The 23,995-nt window shown below is 43.7% G+C and overlaps 1 protein-coding gene across 4 annotated transcripts in view; it reads right to left on the reverse strand.

The window, feature by feature from the left end:
* Positions 1-3,918: 3,918 nt before the first annotated feature.
* GXYLT2 (glucoside xylosyltransferase 2) overlaps positions 3,919-23,995 on the reverse strand; it is a 23,828-nt gene continuing 3,751 nt past the window's right edge. For 3 of the 4 annotated variants that reach the window (XM_042013927.1, XM_042013935.1, XM_042013945.1), the window contains exons 3-8: positions 17,594-17,783; positions 17,262-17,393; positions 11,309-11,560; positions 10,208-10,331; positions 7,747-7,919; positions 3,919-7,127 (exon numbers count right to left, since the gene is read on the reverse strand). In XM_042013927.1, coding sequence (XP_041869861.1) covers positions 6,945-7,127; positions 7,747-7,919; positions 10,208-10,331; positions 11,309-11,560; positions 17,262-17,393; positions 17,594-17,734 — 1,005 coding nt within the window. In that variant the 5' untranslated portion in view covers positions 17,735-17,783 and the 3' untranslated portion in view covers positions 3,919-6,944. Of the gene's footprint in view, positions 7,128-7,746; positions 7,920-10,207; positions 10,332-11,308; positions 11,561-17,261; positions 17,394-17,593; positions 17,784-23,850; positions 23,939-23,995 lie in introns of those variants that run through there. The other variant, XM_042013953.1, reaches the window with a different exon arrangement.

The following is a 23,995-nucleotide window of genomic DNA, read 5'->3' on the forward strand; positions in this document are numbered from 1 at the left end:
GGCCCCGCGGCCCCTCGGCCCCGCCCGCCGGAGGCGGGGCCCCAGGGCGGGGCCAATGGGCGGTCCCGCGGCGGGGGCGGGGTTAACGGGAGGCCCCGCGTGACGGGGCGGAGCCGAGCGGCCGTGAGGGAGGGGCGGGAAAGGCGGCGGGAAAGGCTCCGCTGCAGCGTCCTCCCGACTGACCGGCAGGGACTGACCGGCGGGGACGGTCTGAGGGCGGCTCTGGTCTTCTTTCGGGCTGCGGGTTATCGTCCTCCTCATGCCGGCCCTGCCATGCAGATCTTCGGGGGAGGGAACGCAGAACCTTCCCCCTTCACACCCCGGCCCCTCAGGCAGCTCTCGTGCCTTCCGCCCCGCTTTCCGGCTGAGGGTAACCGCGCTACCCCGCCCACCCCAAATCCCTGTTTGTGCAGGGACGTGCCTGTCTTTCTACTCTTAAGATCACAGAATATGCTGAGTTGGAAGGGACCCACCATCCAGTCCAGCTCCTGGCCCTGCACAAACACCCCAACAATCCCACTCTGTGCCTGAGCGTTGTCCAAACGCTCCTGGGGCTCTGGCAGCCTTGGGGCCGGGACCATTCCCTGGGGAGCCTGGGCAGTGCCCCACCACCTTCTGGGGGTCGAATCTTGATATCCCGCCCAAACCTCCCCGACAGCTTCATGCTATTCCCTCGAGTCCTGTCACGGGTCACGAGAGTGAAGAGATCGGTACCTGCCCCTCCGCTTCCCCTCATGAGGTCTCCCCTCAGACTCCTCCAAGAGACTCTCCTCCCACCTCTCCCACCCTGGCACACATTCCCTGTGCTCCTGGGATGATCCCCTCGCTCACCCATCGCCAGCACTTGGCTCTAAGGCAAGGACGTGAAGCCCTGGCAGCCCTGTCACTCCTTCCTGGCCAAGGTCCCAAGGTGAGGCAGATAAGAAGCTCTAGGCCAGCCCCCTCTACTAACTGGGAAAGATTTCAATTCACAGCGAATCACCTTTTCCTTCCATTTTTAAAGATGAAACAATTAAATATAATCCTAGAACACAAAAACCTTGTAGGTAAGTTTCATCATCGGGTTGTTGTGTGATCTCAGGCAAAGGGGTGAGGCAATCACACCTGAGCTTCTTCATTAATGAAACATAAATGATAATTACTCCTTGTAAGGTATTTGACACACCTTGTAATAAAAATGTACACAGAGCGGATGATTTCATTTTGTGTCAGTTCCCAGCCTACTTGTAGACTATTCACTGAGATCCAACAGTAAGAAAAATCACCTTGCTGGGGAAGATGGGGTGGTTTAAACATCGAACTAAAGAACAATGAGAAACTGTTTTACAATCCAGGTTGGTTTTTTTTCTTGCACTGAATTTACACAAAGCCTTGTTAAGATTTATGTTTTAGATTTAAAAACATACTTTTTGAGAGTTATAGGCTGTCCAGCCCCTGGGCATGGATCAATAATTAAAATTATTTGGGGTGTAAGACCAACAGCTACTTCTGCTCTCAGTAATGAAGCTTAGATTAGGTATCTAGAGATCCCTGACCCAAATTTACTTAAAGCAGTTTCCCTTCACTGATATGTGACAGCAATTTGTAAGGTATTCCACCAAGTTTGAACCAAAATTGATTGTTGTGCTTTGAAACAAACTGTAGCAATTCAATATAGCATCGAGTGAGATGCAGCAGAATCCAGTGAGAACAATAAGAAAATGAGAACGATCTTGTATTTGAAGACCCACTTAGGTCTTCAGAAAATATTGTACATCAATACACATCAAAGGATTTACAAAAGGAGCATAGGGATTTTGTTTGGTTTAATTTACAGCTGCAGAAACCTGAGTATGGCACAGTAACATGACACTAAAAATCATGGATCTCTGAACCATCCAGAGAGGGAAAGTTTTTTTTTTCCTTTAAAGTACATCACAGCCACCTCAAGACAAATTATGTTTCTTCTCTGAGAAAATGAATAAAAATCTTTACCACGCTTTTAAAAAATCTGGAAGACTTGGAAGTATTGAAAGATGAGAACAGCTCACACACAGTGCCTTAAAAAAAAAGAGGTTGAAAACAGGAAAATGGTATTTGTGGGAGTTGGTGTTTCTTTTGAAAGATTACCCAGAGGAGATACAAAAAAACAAAGAATAGTTGGATGTGACAAACATTCCAGGCTTTTCCTAGCTCAGCCACTGACCCCAGCCAGTCCCCAGGGATTGTCTCCTATTAATCCAAGACCCCATGGCAAACTGGCCGGTTCAGTTTTCTTTTCAAGCTGTTTCTCACACCCTCCTCCCAGTATATCCCTGTAACAGGAGCTTCCTGACATCACTCCACAAACTACGGGACCAGTCAGACTAAAACCAAACTTGTTTTCTCACCTGGAGCCTCAGGTGTGAGGAACCATGGTGCCCTTTGGAAGCACTGAGCAAAACGGGAAGGAGATCTTGCTTTGAAGGTGTGAACCCTGAGAAGGAACCTGTTGTGCACAGTTCTAACCTTCACAGGAGGGGATTAACATTTTCAGAAGGATTCAGGAAAAGATGCTTCTAGAAGAACAGGTCTTTAAAATAACGAGCCATGTCATTTCTTCAGTATTAATTACCAAAACTTAAACACTTTTGGGCTATACTGTAGTTTTCACAAAGTAACAGCAGCAACTAAGGTACATTTATAGAAATGTAAAATTCAAATCAAAATATTTTACCTCAGAAGAAAACATTAACAAAGTGCTTTGTTCATCTTCAATGCTGATTCTCAATTTGGTGTTTTGTCTCCATTTTCATTTCAAAGGGAGCGTTGACAGTTTGGTTTTTATTCCGATCCAGAATGAAAGCAAAGTTTCCAAACACTGCTCTTTCTTTTGAAGCTCAGATAGCAATTCCTTATCTCATGCCAGTGGGAGGTGCAGGCTTATCCCAGCACAAACAAGCACTTGCCTCAAGAGCAGTGGGGGAATGTTTCCAGACTCTGGAGGGATGATCCTGGTGACTGTCCCATCCCACCTCACCTCTGGAGGGGTGCTCACTCTCTATTTACTACCAGCACAGTTTATTGTACCTGATGGAGAGGAGAAAAAGATTCTCTGACAGTTGATAAAGTGTCAAGATTTATTTCTTTCAGTTAGTTGTACTTTATTCCCAGCTTGGAAAATCTCTCTTCTCCCCACAGCAATACTGACTGGAGCAAGTGAAAAACCTTCAGTCACCGAGCAGTGTTACTGTGAGTGTGTAACACACCCCACACACCCCCAGCCCTCCCAGAACCCACACACAGGCTGGTGTTTTACAGCCGGCCCCACCTCTGCCCATCCATGTCAATGCCAGTTTTATTCTTATTTTGACTTCAGAGAGCTGAGGCTGAGCCCAACCCACCACCCAGATTGTTATTTTGACTTCAGAGAGCTGAGGCTGAGCCCAACCCACCACCCAGCTGGGAACAGTGTCAGCACCAGGGTTTGGCTGAACAGACAGCCCAGAAGTTTCTGTCACACAGACATGTCACAAGCAAGGACAGCGCAGCAGTGACCATGCAAGAACGTCAAAAAAATGCATACAAGAAGGAGGAAGGGGAAATGATGCTAAATGACTCCAAAGAGTGAAACATAAAGGAGAAACAGTAAAGAGTAAAAGGTAAAACTTCAGTTTCCTTGTTTCCTTTGAGAGCAGGTTCTGATCTATGCTCACCGTAACACAACTGGAGCTGCAGCATGACACACGAGCACTCTGGGGAAAGTTAAATGTATTTATCTCTTTATATCCAATATCAGACTCTCTCACTACAGTAAAATTGTAAAAGAGGAACATTTATCTGTGTTCTCTGCTGTCATACCCTGTATACACACGCTATAACATCACACCTACAAAACTCTATCCCAACCAGACCAGCACAAAATCTTGCATTTAAAAGAAAACTAGCAAAGTACAGAGCTTGCTTAAAATTTCATTTATTTGTACTGTAAGCCAAGGGAAACGCACTGCTCAGCCTCCTTGGGAGCTGTAACAATCAGTGCACTTGTCAAAGAAAAATCCACAAGCAATTCAGTGACCGAGAAAAGGGACATTTTCACACACACGCTCCTGCTGTGCACACACGCACACTGAGCAGTTTCCAGTTTCCACTTTAAGCAAAATGCTGGTGAGCTCTATCAATTATACCATTGGAAATAACTAAAATACAGGAGAGGAAGGGGAAATGAGGACATAAAGTCTTTGTAAGTATTTACACATCCCATTATTAAGATAAATGAAGGCTAATTAACATGGAATTAGCCACAAGTATGAAATACAAAATGAATTAAAACTGGTTTCTAAGTAAGATGAATATTACAATCAACTACTGTTAAAACTAAAATATACCATGGTTTTGGGAGCTGTAGTAAAATATAAATTAATAATTCTAACAACAACAAAAATCAAAGTTACATAATTGTTTTAAAACACTTTGGAGAGCTCAAATTATTGCTTTTTTCCTCAGAAAAAGCCCAGCAGGGGGGAACCTCCCCCATTCTTCCTGCCAGCTGATATTACATTAACAAGAGTCTTCACGTTAAAGCGAATACTTCATATATTTAATAGCTGTTAAGAACATAACTCAGTTCTTCCTAAATAAAATGTAGCACCTCCTGTGAACATAAAAAGCACTGCTTTAATCTCTAATCAGTTCATATGCAATAATGCCTTTGTTTTGTAATGAATTCCACTCCTTCATTTGAATGTGCCCATAGTTGCAGCGTTCTGCTGAATCACAGCTTACACAACCACAGCCTCCAAAACTCCAGAGCCTCAGCAGTGGGGCTGCAATTGTCTGGGCAGCAAGACTGCTCTGCAGCTTTCTGTGGCTTGGAGACACCATGGAAATCAGGAATTCAGCCTGCCCAGCACACAGCTCATCCAGCCTCGTTAGACCTGTGTCAGCTTTACCCTGATACTTGAAAATGAAGACCAAAAAGTAAGCTAAGACTTTATACAAGCTCTCAGAATTGCTGGCCTAAAGGTTTACCTGTCATACATTATTTTAAAGTTTTTAAATCAGCAGCTTCCCATTCTTTTCTCTGCCTTCTGGTTCTGAAATCTTCAATGCTTGTTTGGGTTACATTTCAAACTTCTCTCAGTAGTTAGAAGTGTACTCTCTTTAAATTGGCAACTGCAACTTCAGCTGAAATAGAAAATCCTAAGGCAAGATGGAAAGGCATCTCAGCTCAAGTTTAAGCCTCAGTCCCAGGCTTTCAACCACAACAGTCGAGCTGCCTCTGTCCTTCACATGTCAATTTACTGAGGTGGCAAACACTGAGAGATAAGGGCTGGAGTCAAAACACATTGTTTAATCAAACTGTGATTACAATTTCCAGCAGAGGTGCAAACAAGGTTTCTGTTCCTGTCACGCCTGTGAGGTCCGGCAGTTTCGCTGTCCCCTACTCCAAGCCCCTGTCCCAACACTCCCCCGCTCAGCTGCCTGAAGTCCTGCTCTCTGCCAGGCTGTGTCACAGACACTCCCACACTCCAGGGTCTGGGAAAAGCTTGTTGGAACTCCATCCCGTGCACATCTTATCTGGCAGCCTGGGATGGCACCAAGGTCGTGTTTTCCCTCCTCTCTGGAATTGCCATACAAGGAGAGAGAAATGTGTGAGACAAAAGGAAGACTCCTGGAGTCTGTTTTCTTATGAAACTCTGTATTAGCCCTGACTGGATAGGGGAGAATGCCCAAAACTGCAATTCCTCAGAAATCCTGTTTTAACTTTGGGAACATATCTTTTCCCTCATCTACAGCCCCCAACCATTTCTCTCTGACAAACGCATCATATGTGTACAGGATATCCCATCTGTGCCAGTTTTCCTTTCATTACGGGAAGGCTTCATTATCTCACCCTGCTCACCCCGCTCCTACTTTGCCTGTTAGATACAAAAGTGAGCAGTTCCGAGTCGTGGCTGATGTTTTCTGCTGAACAGACTTGAAAAGTAACATCATTTTCTCTGCTGCTTCCTTGAAGCACTCCTACACACACCCTTGGGGCTTACTCCTAGAAAATGCCCTCTGGGAGTCTGCCCTTGGATCACTGCTCTGAAGGAGTGAGTCTGCTCTTGGATCGCTGCTCTATAAGAGTGTCCTCACTTCCAGTTCCCCAGGGACCGGGCCCAAGCACCTTTCAGCTACTGCAATTTAAAGAAGCTCTTTGTGCATATCACAAGATGATCACACTTCGGAAATTTAGGCTAAATATAGTATTTTAAATAAACATCAAAGGCATCTTGTATACTCCTTCACTTTGAGACTATTCATTATGATCCCAGCATAAAGCTCTCAACTCCCCATCTCTGGAAGTATTCAAAGCCAGGTTGGACAGGGCTGGAGTAACCTGGTCCAGTGGAAGATGACCCTGCCCATGGCAGGGGGTGGAACAAGATATCCATGATTGTTCCTTCCAATCCAAACCACTCTAAAATTCTGTGGTTCTATGATCCCAGAAATGGAAGTGCCAGGCAGAAATACATTTCCATGCAGGAGAGGGGAGTCAGGGGCAGCACTGGCCATCTCCCAAGGCAGAGATGGAAAACTGTCTGGTGGTGAAACACTGCTACTACTGTGCAGGGAATAGCAATTAAAGAGGAAAATAGATCAATATTACCTGGGGTTGTACTCTTCATTGACAATAGTCTTGGACTGTGCCTAATGCAATTCACATTACCAAGCCAGATAATATATTCTTAAACTGTAAGAGACTGGGGAGGCAGGCTACAACTGTACTCCACAAAGAAAGGATTCTCCTGCTGTTCTCAGCAACAATCTCAGTAGGCTTCTAGGATTTCCTGCTTTTTGTAATTTCAAGGGTCATTAGGAAATTGGATAAAAAAATATTTTAATTCTGAGTTTCAGTCAAAGAGTTCATATTCTTCATTTATACCCTTCATGAAATGGAGTACAAGATTTAAAACTTCTGTGTAAGAAGAGAGCTGCAGTTAGTATCTGTGGTTGGCCCCCAAATAGACAATGACACGATTTTCATAGACCTTCTTCATAGTTTTCTCAATTTGCTTCAAAAATACTTGTGGAATTCTCCCACATAAAGTGTGCACTGTATCCAGAAACTTCGACTGCAGAGGGTAGTACAAGGACTGGAAGAGATTGTCTTCAAATGGAAACTAAAGAAAAGAAGAAATAAGAATTTTTAGTTTTCACTAGTTGTGAAATGGCATTTTATAAGTTTCTGTAAGAAAAACCTTCCATAGGTGGGAAACGTCTTGTCCCTCACCTGCCCAAGTGTCACCAACCCCATCACTTCACACCCTGCCTGAGAGTGTGCTTTTACAGGAATTTTATTAACGTAAGGATCCTGTAAGGAAACAGGAGTTTTGGCAAGCAGAGCTGTATGTAGACAACACCTTAAGTGCACACAGGCACTGGTGTCTGTGGGACAAGCTTCTGCCCTCCATGTGCGCAGAGGCTCCAGGTGCTCAGGGAGGACAAGCTTTCCCTGGCAATTTATGGACCAGAGCTGCAGCCCCACCATGAGAAGCTCCACTCCTGCACCTTTTTTCTTCCTTCAGTATTACAGAAAATTGGCCTTTTTGATTACTATGTACGAAGGAGCAATGTTTGAACCACCCCTAATGCATACAAGGCCAAAGTAACCATGTTCATTTGGGTCTGATGGGTTTTACTCAAACACAACTACCCAGCCTGCTCGCTGGCAGAGCAATCCCAATGGAGCAGGAATCCACCCTGGGATAGAAGGAGCAGCTCTGTGGAGGCAGCACTTACATCCCGGATCACTTCGTAGAGGGCCCTGAAGGTGGGCTGCTTGTCGTCGTGGTAGACCCCTCTGTTGCCATGCAGGATGGAGACCCCCTCCTCCTCCGCCCCCCGGCAGTTGCTGCCGTACATGCAGTGGTCAGGCCGGTAGTTCCACTGGCAGGGAAACACGTACAGACACTCTGCCCACATTGGCCAGGGCACACGCAAGGAGAAAAGACAATCAGACAAGAGTTACAGTGAATTAAACCAACCTGGGACTGATGATCAGGAAATATTCAGTTACTTCTTCTGCAAGTATCCCCAGCAGAGACACTTCCTTCCCTCATGGGTAACTACACACCCCAGCTGTTGTTCCTGAACAGGCAGGACAATACAAAATCTGGGACCAAACACAACCCAAGGAAGCCCTCCAGAAAGCTGAAGTGGAAGAATCGAACCAGAGCACACACCAGGCAGCACTGTCCAGCGCCCTCTGCCATAGGAAGGAGTTTTTGGAGTGACAGGAATGTCTTGGGAAGCACACACAGCAATGAGGGTTATGAAAAATTCTGACTCTTCCTGGAGCCAGCAAGGGAAAACTTGCAAAGTACATCCAGTGTTTGCTGCTGAAGCTGTCACAGAGGCCATGGCAATTTGTTACACAGCAGAGCATAAGGGGTGGTGTATTTTATCCACAGCCCTCCAAAGAGTCATCATCCATTAATTTCACAGGTCTAGGTTATTTAGAGATGAACCTAATTTCTCAAAAGGGCTCATAACTCCCTTTCTCCTGGTGATTTTTTTTAAACTCTGTGCACACAGTGCTTGCAATCTGCTTGTCATAAATCACTCCAGTCCCTGCAACCTTTCTGCCTCGGCCCTGGGGAACAATGAATCATGGCTGGTGCCAGCAGGGCATGGCAGAAGCACTGAAGATTGAATTCTTCCCTTGGCCTTTCCCAGCTTCCCGGGAAGCCTGCAGCTGGTCCCATGTGGTTCTTGAAAAGCAGCAGAAAAACTTTCTGAACGTTTTCTTCCCTTAAGGGCTCCCTAGCAGAGTTCTCCAGGAAGGGAGAGCGGTCTTTGGAGATGGGCAAAGGCAGCAGCTCCTCAGGTCCAGGTAACAGAGTTCTCTGTGGTTTTAACTCACATCTGTAAAAAGGCACCTGCAGCAGTCTTGGCCAATTCCCTCCCCAGGCAGTCTCAACAACCCAGAGCTTAAGACCCCAGAAAGTCCAGTTTTCTGTGTTAATTGTATCCAGTTCTTTTGTTTTCTTTTCCTGAGCAGTCTGATATTACGCAATTCATAAAAAATTCTTTACCGGTTCCAAGAAAAGGACAGACTGCGGTGCAGAGGAGTCCCCACATGTGGCTTTGACAGAGAACACTCATCACAAAATTAAAGGATTTTTACAATCCTTGTTTTTTTCCTGCACACTTCAGTGAGCAGCTTGAGTTTGACTTCACTAGTCTGGCTCCATCTTTTTCTTTCTCCAGGAGACCATACTCCCATAATATTAATTTATTTTTGGAAATTAATTCCCACTATATTTTTCCCTAGGACTGGGGGCAATATATGGTGTACCAGGGACACTGATGTTTGACGTCTGTCTGCAGTAAACAGATGTTTGCTTTTTGCTTTGCTTCTCCTCACTCCTGCAATTTGCCTGGATTTGGGTACATCCAATTACCTACCCTGTGACTCCTTAGAGAAAAAGAAAAGGGAGCAGAATAAATAAAGATAATTCCAAACTTGTTTTATTCTTAAGATCACTTGAGGTGACAAGGTCACATAGGAAACCAGGAAAAGCAGTAAGGATGGATACTCAGCATCCATTTAGAAACATGAAAAAAGGTTCTCAGCTTCTCTGGGAAGTGTCTGCTACTCTCCAATGTTTAAATCCCTGCATTTCTCACCAGCAGGACATCGATGACACCATCCTGGTGCCTGCTGAGGCCGGGTCACTCAGTTCAAAGGCTGGAAGCTGCTTTAGATGAGATATTCCAACGGCTGTCTCCACTTTCTGTCGATATTAGCTTTGTTACTTATATGCATAAGTATCACAAGTCAGCTGAATTTCAGAAAAGCAGGCCTTAGCTTTGCAGGAAGTTTGGCACTTTCACATTCAGATAAACATATGAAACAAAAACATTTTTGCAGCTACACCCTGGTCCAGTGACACCCTGAAGCACAGACACAACGTGAACTTCACCCCTTCACTTCATCATTAATTTTATACCTCATCATTTTCTGAAATCTCCAGAAAACAGATTTACATATTCAATGGAACCAAGTCCAAGCCCCATTACCTGCAGTAATGTCAGAAATATTTTTATAGGTTATAAATCCTATGAGGTTGCAGTAACACAGTAACTCCATACCAGAGTATTTATGAATATTATAAATAACAAATAGCAGTTTAAAAAGAATCAAGTTCAAGGTATTTTCTCAACACAGATAATCACAACTCCGAGAATCATTCCTTACCTGGGTTAAAGTAAAAAATGATATTTAGCAAATCCTGGTCTCCCCACGTAATGTAATTTTTGTACTTTTGGTATAATGGATATAACATTTCCTCCCAAGTCAAACCACCTGGTATCAAGCTGTTCTGCAGGGCATGAAAACAAAAGCAAGGGGTTAATATCAGGATCAGTGCTGTGATATCTGACTCAGAGAGGGGCACACAGAGATATCTCTGAATTCTGCTAAGCCATGTCAGACACCCAGGTGAAAAATTAAGAACTGCCAGGAATTGTTAGACATGGACAGGGCTGTAACAACAGAACCCACTGTGTTAGTCTAAACAGGAAAACAAGGTCTCCTGGGCCCAGCTCTGATGTCAGCTCCTGCTATTCACAGTCTTTCTATTCCAAGAAACAGGAGGGGAAAAAGGTAAAAAAGTGGAAAAATGCAGGGACAAGGTGAAAACCAAGGTATAAAAGCAAGGAAAAACATGGACCAAAGGTCATCTTCCCTTGGAATTATGGTAGCAAGAGCAATGTTTGTTGTTTATTTTTTTACTCCAGCTGTTCCTGTAAAAATGCAGGAAACCTGTGGCCTTGCCTGAGGAACCACTTGGGGTAAGCAAAGTTGTAGTGATTACAGAATATGTGCTCAATAACACGGATCTGTCGTGAAAATGTTCCCTTCTCACTTACACCAGTTCACAGAGTCATTTATCTGCACCAGGATGCAAAAGTCTATTTACAACAGCTGCAAAAATTCCCAGTTTCTCTTGGTACTCACATCAAGCTTTCCAATTTTAAAAACAAGACAGCAACTGCGCTGAAGAGCCTTGAGTTTGTTCTTTCATGTATCTTTTCAGGGAAAAGTAAGAAGTTGGGGAAGCCATTTTTAACATTGCTACCAGACTGCTTCAGCTGCAAGTTCTCACTGCTCCAGCCTTGAGGAAGTTTCATTTATTTTAGTAATCATGTTCACAATTGCTTTTAGTATCCAATTATACATATTCCATATTTCTCTGATTCTTTGTATTACGAACTTTAAGTAATTTTACACTAAGCTTTCCAAGATGTGAAAAATACACCAATCCTGAGCTTCTGCAACAGCTGCATCTGTTCTCACCTTGAACTGAGTGCTGCGGATCCGTGTCAAATTCATCAGCATCACGCCGGAGTTGACGCCGGTGCTGCCATAATAAGGGTGACGGGCGAAGCGGCTGTACCAGCCTATCTTGGGGATCTCGTGCTCCGGGGCCATGGCAGCCAGCTGGGTGGAGTTGAACTCTCTCAGGAGGTGCCAGATGTCATCGATGGGCCTCAGGAACAGCACATCAGTGTCCACGTAAAGCAGGGAATCCACGTCCTTTAAAATCACCTTTGGGGTTTGCGCAGCGAGATGAGAAACAAATCAGTGAGACAACAAACAAAAAGAGTATTGGCAAAGTACCTTTATTTTAAACTGATAATTTGGAAGAGGATATTGATTTATCAGCTAAATGTAATTACACAGAGGAACAACAGTTATCAGATTATTGGCTTGTTGTTTGCGGTGGGGTTTTTTTGAACTGCACAATGAAACAGCTACCAGAGCACTGGGGCTGGATTAACCTTCACATAAAGCAGCAATCCACCGAGCTCCCAAAAATACCTGCAAGGACTACTTAGTATCTGCTCAGAAGTTACATGTATGTAACATATATTTACAGAGCTCTTTTCAAGATCTCTAAGTGGTGAAGCACACAGTGTTCTCCACTGGCAGAAAGGGTAACCCAGGAGAGCAGAAAACTTCTAAGCTTATATTCAGTATTAATATACATAACTGTTTCACATTAATTAAGACAACCCCATTGACCACAAATATATGTGCATCCCCCTGAAGAACAAAATTTGGATGTTAAACAGAAGTGTCACATTAGAACATACCAGGTCGTATTCTGAGCTCTGTTACCAGATTCTGTATGAGGAATAACCACAGTACAGCTGGTCAGGTCACAAGGGTGTAAACTGCAGATTAGAGCCAGGATATTCCAGCTGTTCCTGCTGACCATGTTCCCCCTTGTGGTTGACCAAATCCTTACACACTCGTTCATTAGTACCCCATGGTGGGACAAATGATCTGGTGCTTCAAATCTTTCTAAAGCAATAAAGATCATTACCTACAGATGACCACCAGTTCCAACTGCATTCTTGCTGCTCTTCTTCATTAATTGGTAGAACTGTCCAAAATTTCCCGAAGGACTGAAATTTTCTTACTTTGGTTTCAGCCAAAAACCCTATTTGTTTCTCTCTCTTTCTTTGAAAAGCAAATCCAAAAGGCTTTGGATTTTTACCATGTTGTGGAACACAACAACCGCTCTCTCATCCAACTGCAATGACAAACTCTCCTATTTATGCAGGTTACAGGAAATTCTACCAAAGAAAGTGGGTTTTACATAAATTCTAATGTATTGGGACTGAGGATTACCTGTGAAATAGAGTGAACATTAGGATTTTCAACAAGTGAGTGAAAAATATCACCTCTAAGCATGCTCAACAGGAGTCCACTAAGATGCCAAATCCGTGAGTAAAGACTTAAATGAGATTTTTCACCTGACTGAACACCTTGGGATTCAGACTGACATTTAGTCAAGTTTAACAAATCCCTGACCTGTATTTCTGACAGGATAACTACATGTTCTTCCTACAGAACAGGGCAAGCAAGCAGGAGAAGGAACTGTCTCTGCATTTTAAACAAAAGTTATGCTTACAACAAACTCCAAGTAATCACATTCAACACAATCCAGATCGCTCTGCCTGGATGGAAGATTATAGCAAACAGCATTTTCCCACAAAAAAACCCACAAACCAGCATGTGGAGGTATCAATAAATGAGTGACAAACAGTTCAATAATACACTAAGAGCCCAGAGTAAATATTTGCAGATGTTAAGTATCCTCAAGCCCAGTACTAAAAAACCAAACCAATAAAAAAGACAGCTACTGTAACAGCAAATCAATAGAAGACAGACAGCCTGAAAGGAGAAAAGGGTTGCAGTATAAGGATATCCTGGATATTGTGTATTAATTACTCTGCACTACCTAATTCATAGGGGCCTGCTATATGAAGTCACATAAAATCAAAATACATTAAAAAAAGAAAAATCACCCAAAATTTTATCTGAGACAGGAGGTAACTCTGGAACACAAGCAGAGCAGACTGCAGACCACAGCATACTGCAGACCATGTAAGATTTTTGTCTAAGGGGGTCCTGGTAGAGAGACAAGTTCAGGCATTTTCCAGCAGGAAAAACTTACCCCAGTTCAGGGGGAAATTTAACAGGTACCTACAGACCCTTGTCATCCTCCCCAGGCATAAGTGACAGCCCGGCCACTGCCTCTTCCTGCAGAAAAACATTCTTTCAGCAGCCTTCAATGCACAAGTAAATTTAAGTTTGTGGAAGTCCACAGACTGTAACAATTTTCCTACAGATTCAAGCAGGTACTTCAGTTCTTTGTGCAATGGCAACCTACCAGCACCTGACCCTACCTGGTATTCCTCCTCTCAGGATTCACATGCCCTCCTTTCTGCTGGTCAAAAGATTCTTCCTTCTCCTGTGTCCAAGGTGTTGCCCTGCAGTGACACCCAACCGGCTAAAAAAAGAGCTCTGTTACCTCCTTTAAGCCCTTCACACTTTCTCTTTCACATGTTAAGACTCCTTTAAACCCTGCAGATGTCAGTTTGAATTGCTCACATCTCTCCTGGCTGTGCCTTGGATAGGGGGGATTTAATTTCACCAACTGCAGCTGTAGGAGTTCCTCACAGAGCAGAACCTGCAGCGCAGGTTAAAAGCGACACGCAGTGAGCTGGAGCAGGAGCTTTGCCACGCTGTGTCTGGAGGTCTGAACTCACACAAGTCATGTAGACACACCTGACAGCCTGGGATTTTGGAAAGGGATGGCCAGAAACACGGCTTGCTGTGCTTGTCTTCCCCTTGTTCTACAGGCACTTACAGCTTAAAAGTTTTTTTTTTTTTTTTTTTTTTTTTTTTTTTTGCAGCTATACAGAGTATTCTTAGTAAATCTGTCAAAAAGTTCTGCACAGAACTGGCTATATTTAGCCTGGCACTTCACTTAAATACTCAATTATCTGTAATTTGATTTCACAACTTCTGTCTCCATAGATTCTCTCTGTGTTAGCAAGGTTGGCAAGGAATAACACACTCCTGAGTAAACACACGCTGGTGTACTGTGAAGCTGGGCTACCTAAGGGTTTGTGAGGGCTCATATGGCAGCTTAGCACAGCTTTATCCAAAATTAGGGACAAATCACAAAGCTTGATGCCGGAGTAACAGTACCACAAAGTTGAGTTACTAAACCTCATTGTAGTAAGAGATTAACTCAAGTTACAGCAGAGACTTTTGTCTAGATAAGGCCCTGGCATCTATTCCCACTGGGCTGGATACTTGAGCATCCCTCAAGAGGAGAGCTGTAACACAGGGATATTGCTAATCTATCTTAAAAGCTCTTAAGTAGATTAAGTGTTTTCAGAAGGACTCTAAATGTTCATCCAAAAATCCATTAAGCATTTCAGGATACTTTATCTGATTGTTTTGGTAGCTCCAGAAGAGCAGCACAGAGACAGCTGCAGCCAGCCCTAAGGGACCAACATCCCTGGGACCAGAAGACGTCCCTCACCTGCTGCCTTAAAACCCATGCCAGGAGTACAAACCAGTTCTAAGTGACTGCTGAGAGCACTGCCCTCCTAGTTTAGTGTTAAAGTTTCATTCTGTATTCACAAAAAGACCCACATCTTCCTCCCGGTGTCTCTGCAAATGCCCTGGATGGTTTTATTGCAGCAGAGTGCAGCAGGAGATTGACTTGTGAGATTACACAGAGCCTCCATCTACATCCCCTGCATCTAAGTGGCAAATGTGATCAGATGTCTCAAAATGCCTCTAAAAAATGCAAGATGCTGTACAGTCTTCCTTAATATTTCAGCATCCTGGGTAGTAGATTCAACAAGTTGGGAAATGTGCACCTCAACCTGTTGCCCAGGACAGAACAGTTCAGTACTGCAAACCACAGGGTCACATCCCACAGCTCTACCTTCATCAGTGGGTAAAACCACTGAAAGGTTCTTACCCTATTTTCGCTGAACACATTCCTCAGACCCTCCTGTCCACTTTCACACGCCTGCTGGTGCTGCAGAGGAGATTTCTTTGGCAGGACAGGCACTTGTGAATCAAAGACTCACATTCCACTCGGGCTTAGCATTATCAGGAGCAAGACAATTTGCACAACTGAGAGCTAAACAGCTGATAAACTCAACTACTGCTCTCCTGGGGTCCTCCCTAAATCCAGGCACATTTCATGCTGCTGCAGGGAAAAATGCTCAGTACGGGGAAAGATAAGAAAAAAATTACGCTGATATTTTGCTGGTATTTATTAAAAATAAAAGTCAAACTAGTTCTCTAAACAGTAACACTTGGAACCCTCTGCTCCCAATGTGTGCTGACACTTCAAATGGGATATCAGAACCCAGTTATCAAACACCAAAAAACCAAAATAATGGCTGGAATTACCCAGAAACAGCCCAAGGTTATCAGCCTGTGAACTTGAGCACCAAAGCTCAGGGGACCCACGGGACATTTACCACCTCAACTATGACTACAGCTTGTTTTCTTTACTATACCCACATCAGCCACAACTTTACTATACCGTGTCAGCTGCAACTCCTCTTGGACAGCCCCTACACAAAGTCATAAACCTCAGCCTGACCACATACAGCGTTTTGCAACTGCCCCTAGAGAAAGAAACATCTACAGTCCCAGCTGCCCTCTCATTTTTGTAACATGGAGTGCAACAGTGTAATATTCCTTAAAGGAAGTTGCTGGAGAACTTCAGCAACGTGAGGGACAAAAAGGAATCAATAAAAACACTGTCCAGCCTGAAGGAATCAGCATGAATGCATATCCCCTTTCTGTCATCAGAACAGTGATGAGAAATAAAAGCTAAATCATTCCGATGATTAGTATTCCAAAATGACAGAAAATACCACAGAAGAACAGAGATTTCTGTTTACCCAGTACATCCTGGCACTCTGTATGGAACAAGCTAACACTTAGGGATTCTTTTCCAGGTGATACAAATATTTACTCAGGGGAGAGAGACCCCTGCTGAAGTTGGAGTTACTTCCAGCCCATCTGGCCTTTGTGCTGTTGATAGTCCACCCCTAAATGGCAGATCAGCAGAACTGCTGACAGCACATATTTTCTCACATATGTATTCACAGGCTACGTATCTGGACGTGCAGCTGTCTCCTGATTGCTTCCATCTGAGAGGGGAAAGATTTCTTTGTCGTCCCCCCCCACTTCTCCTAAGACAGTGATGAAGAAATCTGGATTATGTGAACAGCTTGTCACTTCACTGGAGTCACCCCAATCAACAGCAACCCACAAGATATTTTTGATAGATGTTCTCAGTTCCACAGAAATTGCTTTATGCAAATGTTCTTTCAACTTCTGATATGCAAAACTGGTATCAACACTTCTCCCCAAGTTTATTACACTGAGTATAATACAACTTTTCAGTGAACTTGAAGATCCCAGGATACACCAAGCTCCTGCATGAAATCCAACTTCAAACACACTGGAATTATTACCTTAAGGGCAATTCTGACAGTCTTGGAAAAAAGAAATAGAACTCAGGGAAAAGGGGTTGCTGAGAGCATCAGTTTAAGGGCTAACATATGGAAAGGAAGATGGTGGGTAAAGAGGACATGTTGTAAAGAATGTTATTTACGAAAGGCACGCGGCATCTACCCCAAAAGATGTGCCCTGAGAGAGCTCTCACACTCTCTCTGGAGCCTGGAGAGCCCTAGGAACTGAAGACAAATCAGAAACACACATCCTTTGTTAGCCAGGAAAAAGCCAGGCTGGATTTCTGTGGTTTTTTTTACAGTGTCTTAAGCACAGACTAAAATATCTTTAAGCAGATGTTTCAGCCTGAAAATGGCTTTAGTATTACACCAGCAAAGCTTCCTTTCTGTGGAATTAACCTTTTCCTGAAGCAACCTACCCAGAAACCCAGGTGCCTTACCGGAAGAAACAGACGCTGGGCAGCACATGGTTTGAATAACTTTTTCCATTCCTGAGCATTTCCTACTGAGAAGGTTATTGGGTAAATGTTGGACTCAAACTTCTTTGTATATGAGGAAGGCCACTCCTTTAACTGAAAGAGATGGTGGGAGGAAATTAGACACTACACATTACACAGCTTTTGTAAAAAAACGCATGCATAAGGAATTTGTAACTGCGTACAGTAAACAACACTCTCAGCTGCTACTCGTTGATTTCAATTTAATTTTTCGCAAAAATTTACAACTTATCACTAACTCATTTATTTATTTACCAAATGACAAAGAAACTCGCCTTCTTCTCAAATTCAGGCTTAAGGGAATCCTCGGCAAAGATGTGGAAGCAGAGCCTCCTGTTGCTGAACAGAACTGCTGATTTCAGCATGATCAGCGTCTCCTCCAGCCGGTCCCCACATGCCACCACTGCCAGATGCATGCACTGCAAGGATGGGGGCTCCTTTGGATGTTTCTGCTCCCCAGGCTTCCTGAAAATTCAGAGATAGGCATATAAAAATTACTGAGGTAGACAGTATCCCACATTAACAGACATCAGGGTGGTTGATTTTTTCCTTCAGCATCATTTTGCAAGGGATCGGGAGTTTTTTTCTGGTTAGATGTCCACAAACATGCAAACGGCATGCTAATTTTTGTCAACGGGACCAATAAATAGTGTTACAATCACAGCACAAAGAAACAGGCTATTTTCAGAAATTTTGTCACTCCTACATTTCTGCGTTTGCAAAAATCACTGCACTACAGACACCGATGAAGCCAATTCCACAGCACCTCAAACCAGACACCACCTTGCTCCGTGCAAGTGACAGCTCTTTCCCCAGCCCAGAGGTCAGGAAGCCAGAACAGAGTTACAACTACCCAGCCAACTTTCTAACACAATGCAGATGGCACAACGGCATCCAGCAACTTCATTTCCAAGCCTGTAATGGAAGAAGACATCCATACTTTAAAAAAAAAACCCCACTCCATCCATATGTAAATTGTTCTAACAGTTAATTAATTTTTTGCCATTAAAGATGCATGCCTTAATCCTGGCCTGAAGGCACTGGCAGAGTTTCAAAGGACTGCTGTCCATTTCACCCCATGGAATCCATGAGATTTTGCTAAAACAGAGATTTTTGAAAACAAATACAGTCACATCCCAGATGAATCAGACTATATTCCAAGGGCCAAACTGTGGGACTTTCACCTAGCACCCACCTGCGTCAGCTTTAAGTACATTTCAGCCAGATACAGGGAGCACAGTAAGAGGCACACTGAAGCTCCCTGCTAGCCAGAAAAATCAGGTTCTCCTGGGGAGTTGAAGACCTTTTGAAAATATTCTCTTGGTTCTGTGTTTAGTGTGGAAGTAAAAATTGCATTCTCCAGGAATGCTTCCACCATGGTGTATCCACATTCCAGCACAGATGGCACTTAGCCTCTATTACACGGGATGGAGCTGACCAAGCAACTAAATCCCAGGCACAGTAATCATTCCAGGAGAGTTCAAAAGGCAAACCATAGATCACTGCTTGTTCTGGACATACCTCTGAGCAGAGGACATCAATCCCAGCCCCTGCTCAGCACACACAATTACACACACACGATTCATCACCGAAGTTAATGCTACAAACAGAAGTTCTAAATAAAGAGAAAAATAACAGTTTTAAGCTGTTATTATTTTTTTCCAGACATTGAAGTGCTGCTCTGTGTTAACAACAGCATTCTACCCTTCAGAGTAACCCACCTCTGTGTAAAGGAGCACCAGCCACTGGCACTTCACTGACTATACAAAGCAACACATTTCATTAAGCGCTTAAAGTCGTCTGCTTTAGTCTTAATTAACCCCCAATTTCATCAGTGTATAAATAATGGAATACTACATCTATGTGAAGTGGTATTTACTTTCCAACCTATTAGTGTAAAAATCGCTGAATTATGGAAGTGAATAATTAGCTGCTCACACAGATCACCTTTTCCCCCTTCTCCCTATCTGTTTAATGTTTCTCCTTAATTGAATCTCTAAATCAAGCCATACACAGTCTGGGAGCCGCTTTGATGTAGCTTCTGGCAGTGGAATTCACTGGGAGAGGGACTAAACCCTGCACTTTTATTGCAACATTTCAAAACCCCACACCAAAGCACTCAGCTTTCCGGGGCAGTTTTAGCCATGGTGAGCTCTGCATTACACAGCTGTTTTGCAGTGAAAAATCCAGTATGTGTGGACAGCACTTCCAACGGACAGACTCAGCAGAAGCAATCCTTGGTGAAAGCAGAATGCCTGGAAGGCCCATGGGAGTAGGGATAACAAGAGACATCCAACATAGACACTGTGGGAGAGAAAGCTGAGCCTTGGAGGTGAGGAATTACCAACAGTGCAGGGGTTCAGAACTCTGGAGTGGCCTGAATTGGAATAAAAATCCCAGAAAAAGGAGCTATTTGAACTACATCAGTCATAATCTGGGACACTGAGGGCAATAACCACTGAGAGAAGTAGCAATGAGGTACTGAAAGAAGAATTTTGGGACACATCATTTTGTTTTTTTTTTAAAGTAGCTAAAGAAACCTAGAGGACTGTGAAAACAAAGGTGAGCTTGAATGGGAGATAAAAAAGTGCCACAGCAGGATGCATTGACTGCAATTTTAACTTAGCCTTCAAAAAATAACAATTATCCAGATGCCTGAGAAGGGGCAGGTGTAGAGGCAAAGTCAAACTGCTTGGAGGGCAGACATGCAGATCATGGCAAAGAACATCCCAGCTCTTCTTCCCTCCTCTGATCATACAAGCACCTCATACAGGGCAAGGAGAACAGAAGGGACAGAGAGGAACAACAGCTGGATGAAAGGACAAAGTGTAGGATACAGCCAAGTTGTCCTACCTGTAAAATGGGAACAGCTCTCACAGTTCTAAGAATTTCTTACCCCAAGAGACTCCCAAGACATTAAAAAGCCCATAGATCCATAGAGTAGTGCAATTATTATCATTAGTCAATTCTTCCTAACATTTACATTCACTCCTTTATAGTTCAACTTGTCTGTTATGAACAGTCTGTAGTTGGATTTTATAACCTAAATTAAATGTTTAAATGCATCAAAAGCAATGCAGAGACCTGGGCCCTAAAGTTTAATGTGTTTGACAAGAACAAATACAGAGACGAAGATTAAGCACTCCAGAAAGCATCACAAAATACTTGCAGAACACATCCCCATGGAGTGGCTGAAGACAGAACTCACTAAGATGGAGCACAATAAAATGTTTATAGCAAAGACCTTCCAACAGTACAGAGCAACTCCCATCCAGTTGCTCACTGGTATTTTATTTACTACATACAATTTTTTCAGAAAGGCACTGACACAGCAGGAGCAGCCTGAGTGCTCAAGCACAACAGTGTGCATTCCTAGGTCTTAAAGTTTAGATTACATGTAATTTTCTTATTAGTCACAGCCAAAGTGTCTCAAACATAATTAACCCAAAACCTGTCTAAATCAATCCAAATCCGTTCAAAATAATGCATTACTGAGCCTGCTAATCTATTCAAGCCTTCAAATTTATTCCTGAGAGAAAGATAATGCATGCAGACACTTCCAAAATGCAATATAGTTGTTAATTTTTGAAACCTTCTTCCTATTATGATCTCATTTACTTTTGCAGCACAAACAAGGGTAGATTTAGGCATTGTATCAAAACTGGTGATTCACTGAACAGGCTCCTTCCCTGAAAGCCACCCCTGAGGCAATGTCCCAACAGGGGCTCCATGGTATTAAACACATTTCCTTGCACACTTTGAAATATGTTTTTAAATCAACATTTCTCACTTTGCAGCAATTGCACAAAACCAATTGTAGCTGCCATCAATCCAAAAATGGCTGAAGTTTCCACCTTCTACAACTCAGAGAAAGGGAAACCCACTGAAAACCAGAATGGATGTTTCTCTCTCTTTTCATGAAGTGGGTTCTTTATGAAACAAGTATGAAATACTTGGGGCTTCAGCATGTTATTATCAAACTCAAGCCAAGCTTGCATGTGTGTGCACACAGGCTGCACAGAAAGAAAAAGTATCTTGACAGGTTGCCATGCAAGGGATGTTTTGCTTTGAAAAAGTTACTTTCAGGGAACTAAATGTGCTGGCAAAGGTTCACTTCCCCAGCACTGCCATGCTGGTTTAAGAGAGAGCGTGGTCACATCTGCCCTTCAAACGTAAAACAATCCTGCTTCTTTTTGATACTTCGCACACATTGGTTTGGCATGTATTTAAAATTCTTCATATAAAAAAAGTCTTACTGAAGGCATAGGAATTGCTACTTCCAAGAGAAATGAGCACTAAAACCACCAGGAAAAATCAAGTTTTCAAAGCTAACCAGAAACTTATTTAGATTTGTCAAAATTATCTAATGACCAAAGCAGGACACATGAATGTCATTGCTAACATTTGTGAAGCACCAGCCAGCTAATGACGTGTGCCTACACTAAGCTTTTATCATGTACAGCTACTTATGCTATACAAGACTTCTGCACTTCTTAAAACCTGATGTCTTCTGTTCTTTTGTGACTACAGAAAGCAGTATTACAAATCCCAGGTAAAATACATCTTCCCTGCAAGATGCTGATTCTCATGAAGCAAACATAAATCCTAAGTAACACCTTTGTTTCTGAGCTGAGCCCAAAACTTGCATCCTCTGATCCAACTACACAAACCAACCTGGCAAAACTGAACTCAAACGTTTTACATTCACGCAGACAGAACTTCACTAAGTTTCTGTTGATCAATCATGCAGTCTCATATAAGCATGTACACTGTGATCACATCACAAGATCTTACATGGTCCTGATCAGATTTGTTATTATCATAAGGAATCTGCTAGACAAGGTGGGATTTCTCACATCAAATTAAAAAATAATGTTCCTTTGCTCATAAAGAAGAATTAAAATGATAATCATGACCTGTTTCTTACAATCCAAATTCAAGCCCCCCCTCCCCCCCCCGGCTTTCAGTTTAGCTTGGATCAGGCTTTTTAAGGCCAGCAGATCCCACCACCTGACACCTTTCCAAGCAGGCAAGCATCACCTCCACTTGAAACACTTATGTCACACCCCCCACAAAAATTCATTTTTAATGGATACCCTCACCTGAGCAAATTTTAGTACTAACTAACACAATGGAGAATCTTTCAGCAAGCGGCTGAACAGGACCCACAGAATTGTGCTTCTCAGTTATATAAATTCCTGCTGGGGCCAATGGTGCAGGATCATGAGGGGAAAAAAACAACCACCAAACCCCACAAAACCCCAAAATTTTGAAGAACATGCATGGTTTGAATACTGAATTCCTCCTTTTTTGCTGTTGTGTTGTAGACCTTGTGAAAAGTACTTGCAAAGTCAACAAATAATCAAAAAGTTAGATAACGTCAAATTGTGAAACAAGATGCCACTGAAAAGCTCATTGAAATGGAATGGTTGTTTGCACTCTCTGGCAGTTCCATACTTTCCGGACTCCCTCCTTCAGTGTTCTTCTTGTTTTCCATGATAATCACAAAGATATGCCTTAAAGAAAAATGACTTCAGGAGGTACAGTTGCTAGTGGAAATAATCCTGCTTTAATACCGGCATTTGAATTCTGTCCGTGGCCCACTCTCAGCCCCAGAAAACATCTCCTGCATTCAGTAGGGCAACAATGCTGGGGAGAAACCAACTGCTTTAATAAGTTAAGGAGTAAGAGCTCAAAAAACAGGAATAGTCTTTCATTCAGAACATCTCTGTGAAATCATGAATCAGAGACACAAAGACATACCAAGTTAATTAGATATATGAGGTCACACTGACCATAATATAATTGGAATGCAAAGGGGAAAACAAGTCCTCCACCCACTGAAAGCTGCCCTTTCTCAACTAATTAGTTTTTTAAAAAAATACCCTGCCTGTAAGGTGCTGGGAGAGGAAACACAACACACCACGATTTAAAACTCCTTTAAAGTTCTGCTAAATTAATTTACATATAAAAAACATTCAAAACAAAAAGCTCGAAAGCTTAAAATCTGCCAGTGCCTCTACAGTTTGGAACCCAGAGGCAGCACACGGCAATAACCAGCCGCCCTCCCTTTTCCCTGGAAAACCCGCAAAGTGCAGCTCCCGAGGTGACAGGAGCTCTCATTCCGGACAGCGAGTACCACACTGCCCACGTCAGACTCCGAAACGAGGCCAGAACTAATGGAAAAGCCGCTATTTCAGAAGCTGCTCACGCAGAGGAGGGAACCCCCCGCTCGGGCACAAGGAAAACCTCCACGCGCTTTCGTGGCATCTCTGGCAACTACGCTGCCGGTGGAAAGACGCAGGGGAAAGTCTGTTCTTGTGAACCCCGGCAGTTCGCACAAGGGTCTCTCATCACCGGTCAATCGTGGGGGAAGAACATCTGAGAGAGAGAAGTGCCCGACGCACCGGCACCAAAGCGACACCGCCGAGGGGACCCGCGGGGCGGGCGGGTCACGCGTGGGGCTGGCACGGACACAGCGGGCAGGGAATTCCCGAGGGCAGGGGCCGGGGGATGGAGCCGCCCCCATTACCTGGCGCTGGCGCTGCCGCCGCCCGCGGGGCTCCTCCTCGGGGGGCTCCGGCCGAGGCGCGGCGGGCGGCGGGCGGGCGCGGAGGGTGCGGGCGGCGGGGCCGCGCTGCCCGCCAGCAGATAGAGCAGCAACAGCACGGCCAGGC

Source organism: Corvus kubaryi, unplaced genomic scaffold (genome assembly GCF_017639235.1).
Source record: "Corvus kubaryi isolate FWS band 111438036 unplaced genomic scaffold, C.kubaryi_AGA036_p1.0 136, whole genome shotgun sequence".
NCBI classification, from domain to species: domain Eukaryota; kingdom Metazoa; phylum Chordata; class Aves; order Passeriformes; family Corvidae; genus Corvus; species Corvus kubaryi.